At 40.2% G+C, this 7,022-nt stretch overlaps 1 gene segment (V, D, J or C); it reads left to right on the top strand.

The window, feature by feature from the left end:
* The window catches only part of LOC114900895, a 64,915-nt gene that overhangs the window by 45,645 nt on the left and 12,248 nt on the right, over positions 1-7,022 (top strand). Inside the window, 1 exon segment of the V gene segment in view lies at positions 875-879. Coding sequence covers positions 875-879 — 5 coding nt within the window.

The following is a 7,022-nucleotide window of genomic DNA, read 5'->3' on the forward strand; positions in this document are numbered from 1 at the left end:
AAGTCAGGAAGTATTATGCCTCCAGTTTTATTTCTCTTTTTCAAGATTGCTTTGGCTGTTTGGGGGTCTTTGTGTTTCCATACAAATTTTAGGATTGTTTTTTATATTTTTGTGGAAAATGCTATTGAAATTTTGATAGGAATTGTATTGAATCAGTAGATCACTTTGCCAAGACTATGAGAAGGAGTCAATCTCACAAAAAGACAAAATAATCAGCAGTAATTTTTCTAAGGCTATAATAGTAAAGACCTGTCCAGAAGAAAGAACTTTCTGTATTTGTCATCTCCTTTCTGTTTAATTATTCCATGTAAATCTAAGTGCTACAATCTCTCTCCCCACCTCAGTCACTGCCCTACTGCTCTGGGAGGTATAAATAGGATGTGGCAGCCCTTGGGATGAAGCCTGCATGGCACTGGGCAGGAGAGACCCTGCACCCATCTAGAGAATATTTGATAAGATACGTGGTTCTCCATGTTCTTCAAGGATCTGTACATATTTTGTCATACCTCATGACATTATGTTACCGCTGTCTGCACAACAGTGGACCCCAGCAATACTAGTGTGGAGAAAAAAGGAAGGAAGGAAGGGAGGGAGGGAGGGAGGAGATACTTGTTGATTTATCCATAAACATTCTAATTTTTCTAATTAAATTATATATCCAAGTAGTTTCAATGTGACATATTCCCAAATATACATATTTATCAAATTCAGTTTGAAGAGCCATCACTGAGTACTCAGTATAGAGGCACGATGGCGAATACAGAAGTATTTCAAGCTGTTCAAATATGATTATAAAATTCCATGATGTAAGGCAGGATGTGGGAAGTATGATAAATACCACTTTACCAAAGTGATTGCCTACCTACCTGGAGAGTTTGGGTCACTCGAGTTTTACCCTCTCCTTCAACAGCCAAAATCTCTTAGGCAGCAATGGAGAACTTCATTATGTGTAAAGCTCACCATCCACAAAGCCTCCATTCTAGCCTGGAACTCCAGCCCGATTCAGTGGCTGACTGTGAGGTCAATTTTCCTTTCCTAATCAGTAGTCTTGCAACTCATTACAGGAGCTTTAAGCCGAAGATGGCCTTCGTCAGCCTGTGTCCCTCAGAGACAGCATGAGACAGAAACCCTACCCTCCACTGCCAATTAGAACTTCACACAAGTGAAAAACCAATTTCCAGTGCATTAAGTCACTGAAGCTTTGGATCGTGTCTATTAGAGTAGCTATCACTGCTCTTAGTTAATACACGTATCAGGCTGAAGATTATTCCAACTAGCAGCGTTTAGTGGAAATCACAAACTGGTTCTTAGAAGGCAAAGGTTTAGACCCTGACTGTGCTCCTACAACCTCAGTATCATTAAGGGGCCTTTGTTTCCTCAGTTATAAAAGTCCATAGTTAAGGCTCTTTTCTATATTAAATGTGATGTTTGTATCCTGACTGAGTTCCGGAGCAGCTGTCACGCTGAAGAAAGAAACGTGTTTTCATGCTGCACAGACTCATTTTTCATTCTGTCACTGGATTTCAGAAAATGCATTAAAATGTCTCCTCTGACTTAAGGGAAACAGATGGCAACTGTGCAAACAATTTTCCTGGTTTACGAAGGTTTTGCCAAGTGCCTCAGGAAACGTAATGGAAGTACTTTAATTGGGAGGCAAGGCTCTACAAAGACCCTCCAAGATCACACTAAGCCTATATACTATTCAGTCTAACATGGTCCCAGGCTCAGCTGCAGCCCAGACAGTCCCAGTTAAGGCACCACCTTCAGAAGCAGTTTTCAGGGCTTCAGAAATTACCGAAAGTGATCACCAGAGGGCGCGCCAGAGCAAGAGAGGAGAAAACAGCAAGTACCATGTGACTGCTGAACAATCCTTGTTCATTTCACTCATTCATTTGGGTAAACATGTATTGGACGCCAGACACTTGTTAATCACGGAGAGTGCAGCGGTGAGTGCGATCCCTCATGAGATGCCTGTGCGATGCAAGAAATAATGAGGGATGTGAAGAATATTCTTTTTCATAGAAGTGGAAGATATGATATCCTGGGCAGAGACAAGTGTCAATGATACGTTGTGCGTGGTTATTTTTGCGATCTTGGTTTTTCCCTAGGTTGATGTATCCCGGTGTATGTGCCTTACATTTGGGTAGACTCCTCCTGGTTTCTGGTATTAATTTCGTCAGCTACTCCTTGTCTAGTACTTATCCAAATTCCCAGCCACGCCAATTACAAGATTGATTAAATATTTACCCTTTCTCCTCACTTCACTTTAAAGGGCCATGAAATTTGCGGTTCAAGGAATAGAGATGAGCCTTTCTAATCTGTAAGGGTCCTAGGTTTCATTTGAGGACTGCTCCAGTCCACTTGCAGTATCACAGTCATGCCAAATCAGAGAATAAATTGAAAAGTATTCCATATCTGTGTATCTCCTTGACATAGGAATTATCAGTTTCAAAAAAAAACAAAGCTTATAAAGAAACTGCTTGAAAACTGTCTTGTATCAGGTTCTTTTGGAGGAGGTAGGTCTTTGACAAACTCCTCAATTTCTTCTAAAATTAGTGTCTATCTCTTCTTGGGCAAATTATTCTATTTATTTTGGGAGATAAGGAATTGTGCCCTTCATTTAGATGTTCAAAAAAGCAAAAGCCTATCTGGGGGGAGGGGAAACTGGATGAAGGTGGTCAAAATGTACAAACTTTCAGTTATAAGATAAATAAGTACTAGGGATGTAACATACAACCTGATAAAGATAATTAACACTGCTGTCTGTTACATATGAAAGCTGTTAAGAGAGTAAACCCTAAATTCTCATCGCAAGGAAAAGGATGTGTTTTCTACTTCTTTAATATTGTCTCTGTATGAGATGATGGATGTTCACTAAACTTACTGGGATCATCATTCCATGACGTATGTAAGTCAAATCATGATGCTGTATGTCTTAAACTTACAAAGTGCTGTACACCAATTATATCTCAATAAAACTGGAAGAAAATATTAAAAATTTAAAAACAAAATTTTAAAAAAGCAATGGCCTATGGGGGCTTTAATCTGAATATGGGTAGAAAATGAGAAGAATAAACATTCTATCAAACCAACACTGCCTAACCTAGAAACCCTGGACAAGTGGGTTTCTGGAAAATAAAGTAAGAGGACGAGTCAAGCATGAAGTGAGGAGGGGCAGAGAGAAGGCAATGGTACAGGAATCATGACAGCAGTCAGGGAGATCAATAATCCCATTGCCATAAGGATCTGAAACAGGAAGGGACCACACGTTTGAGAAGCTTCTGAGACTCCTTGAAAAGGTGCAGCCTTCACCAACATGTCACAGGGAGGCCCGGGCAGTTTTATTTGAATAACAAAAAAGGGTGAATTAACTGATTAATGAATAAACAAAATGTGGTACATCCATGCAGTGGGATATTATTCATGCTATAGCAGAGATGAACCTTGAAAACATTAGGCTAAGTGAAAGAAGCCAAACACAAAAGACCACATATTATGATTCTACTTTTATGGAACGTTCAGAATGAGAAAATATAGAGAAACAGGAAGTAGATTAGCAGTTGCCAGCAGCTGGGAAGGATGAGAATACTAAGAGGTGGTAGAGAAGGAGAACCGGGTTTCTTTTTCGAGGTGATGAAAATATTCCCAAATTATGATGACGGTTGCATTTGTAGTGTGATATGGTGAATATACTAAAAAACACTGAGCTGTGTATTTTAAATGGGTGGATTGTATGGCATGTAAATTATATCTCAATAGCGAGGTTACCCCCAAGTCACTACCAAAAAAGGAAATGGAAAAAAATAATAGGATGGCCCCAGGAGGCTGGAAGAATGGGGGAAATCCAGGCAGCACGTGCTTTAATTCTTTTTTTTGTTTGTTTGTTTTTGTGGTACGCGGACCTCTCACTGCTGTGGCTTCTCCCGTTGCGGAGCACAGGCTCCGGACGCGCAGGCTCAGCGGCCATGGCTCATGTGCCCAGCCACTCCGCGGCATGCGGGATCTTCCCGGACCGGGGCACGAACCCGTATCCCCTGCATCGGCAGGCAGACTCTCAACCACTGCGCCACCAGGGAAGCCCTGCTTTAATTCTTAAAAGCTTTTTGGTATGCTGTAATCTCTTTCTCATTCTCAATGTCTATATGTGTTTTTCTCTTTTTCCTTGGTCACACTGTCTAGAAATTTGTCTATTTTATTGATCATTTTCAAATAAGTATCTCTTGGTTTTATTCACCAAAATAGCTTTGTCTTTTATGTGCTTCTGTTTTTATTTTTACTAATTATGTCCTTCTACCTGCTTTTGGTTCATCTTGTTCTGTGGCTAGCTCCTTGAGTTTAATGCTTAGTTTATTATGTTTGATCTCCTGGCTCTTTTTCTTTAATAAATTCTTTTATTTTATTTTTGGCTGCGTTGGGTTTTCGTTGCTGTGCACGGGCTTTCTCTAGTTGCGGCGAGCTGGGGCTACTCTTCGTTGCGGTGCGCGTGCTTCTCATTGCGGTGGCTTCTCGTTGCAGTGGCTTCTCTCGTTGTGGAGCACAGGCTCTAGGCACGCGGGCTTCAGTAGTTGTGGCGCGTGGGCTCAGTAGTTGTGGCTCGCGGGCTCTGGAGCACAGGCTCAGAAGTTGTGGTGCACGGGTTTAGTTGCTCCGCGGCATGTTAGTTGCTCCAGCATGCTTCCCGGACCAGGGCTCGAACCCGTGACCACTGCACTGGCAGGCAGATTCTTAACCACTGTGCCACCAGGGAAGTCCTTTTGGCTCTTTAATCAGTAAAGAAAACACATTTTCATTTGAGACCCACTTTGATTCCATCCCATGAATTTTAATATGCAGTATTAAATACTAAGAGTATTTAATAAATACTTAATATTTAATAAATAAAATACTGCATTTTAATATGCAGTATTCTCACTGTTGTTGACGCTTCAATAATTCGTTGCTCTGTAATTTGATATATTTCCTTTTTAAGATTTTTAGAGTGGTCATTTTTTTAATTTCCAAGTCAGTAATCTGTTAGTTGGCTACTTTATGGCTAAGTTCTAGGTTTATTGCGTTGTGGTAAAGATAATGTGACCAAAATGATTTCTACTTTGGGACAATGTATAAATGTTTCATTCCCTTTTTGGTCCAGTACACAGCTAAATGTTATAAATATTCCATAGGCATTTGAAAAGATTATGTTTTCAATGTTACATACCCAAGTATCTACTGATATATATGTGTGTGTATATATTATATATATACACATATATGTTAAGATGAATTGAGACATATATCTCTTTTTCTTTTTCTAATGGGGGTCAGTATGTGGATTAGAAAGAATCTATTTGAAGCTTGTGCTTCTCCACCAGGGAACTTAGACAGAAATATTCTCAGCTACTTTTGGAAATGTGCCTTATTACATAAACACACTTGGGAAAGAGGCAAATAATCTTTAACATGTTGATGCCGGCAAAATTATTTCACACTATTGTCAGTTCTGTTATTCCACACCGGACAGGATGATGGGCCTGGGAAGGAATGAAGAAGGGAGAGAGATTCCAGTTTTCATTGTGTTGGTCCCAACTTCTTTGTCTATATAGAAAGTCTTCTTCTCTGCTACTTACTAAATGTAACCTTGGACAAGTTACTTAAGATCATCCTACACCGGTTTCCTCATCTCTTACATGAAGAAAGCAACTATCTAACAGAATTAATCTCACAATCAAAAACGGTGATATATATATATATATATATATATAAAGCACTTAGCACAATACTGACTGCCAGTAATAGTTTAATAAAAATACCTATTATTCCCAATAGGCAGGAAAAAAAAAAAAAAAGAAAGTCTTCTGGTGTCATCGTCATTTTCTCAAGTTCTTACTGTGTCTCTAATAAAAATTTTTAATGTATTTTGATGCATTTTGACTCGGTATAAAAGTCCATCACTATTAAATCTTCTTGGTAAATTGTATCTTTTATCTATAGGCAAAATATCCTAATTCACCAGCTGAGGATTCAAACTGCACGGAAGAACAGACAGCAATGGACATTCCATCTCCTAGCTGCATCCTTGCACCTCCTAAGAGCAAACCACCCTCCCCTTCTGAGGAATTACTCCTTTCCGATTAGGCGGAGTCAGCTGGGGATGTCATGGGACCGACACTTTCCTTAGCCAAGGGGTAGCCCTTGACCCAAGCTGGGCGAAACCAACCTCCCCGCCTGCTGAATCCCGAGGAAAAGGACCCAGAGACTGAAAGCATTTCATTCTATCTAATCACTCAACCTGAGCAGGCTGTTCCCGACATAAGAACATTTGAGGATGAGCGTGAATATAAGTTAGAGTCTTGGAGGCACTGCCGTGACTTCAAGTGAGTTTTGACCCTCCCCACCTTCCTTCCCACCACTGCCACCACCAGCCTCTCTCTCAGCCCCTAATGGTCCCTGAGCCCCAAGGGACACACCCCTCCTTGGGCCCCAAGCCCACCCATTTCCTGTCCTTGGGAAAACTGGCAGTCTCAATACCCAGTGCCTTGCTCTCATGCTTTGCAAATGGTATTCACAAAAACAGAACAATCTGATATAAATGTATTTCGCACAGTCTGAGCTCTTCAGTCTTTTTATTATATTTGATTTTGTCCCTGGAAGTGTTCTTTCCTCTAATTCTCTCTCTCCACTATTACACATTGCCCTTCCTTCAGCTAGCAGTTACCTGACAATCCTCATCCATTGCATCAGTTGTTCCGATCATTTTATGTTTCAGTTTTAAATACATCTCTTTTCAACAACATACGGCCAGATTTGTGTGTTACATTCACTGTTCTTGGTCTTTCGGTTGTAAAGTTTTTCTCATTTATATTGTCAAGGTACAAATTTTTCCAAAATAATTTAACGTTCTCATGCATATATATGGTGAGCATGTGTCAAAGATTCATTTAATTTATTGATGACAGAACCAGATGATAAAGCTGGTGAAAGGAGGTCATAGATAGACACACACACACACACACACACACACACACACACACACACACACACAC

The sequence above is a fragment of the Monodon monoceros genome, unplaced genomic scaffold (assembly GCF_005190385.1).
Source record: "Monodon monoceros isolate NGI ecotype Baffin Bay Population unplaced genomic scaffold, NGI_Narwhal_1 Super_Scaffold_19, whole genome shotgun sequence".
Taxonomy (NCBI): domain Eukaryota; kingdom Metazoa; phylum Chordata; class Mammalia; order Artiodactyla; family Monodontidae; genus Monodon; species Monodon monoceros.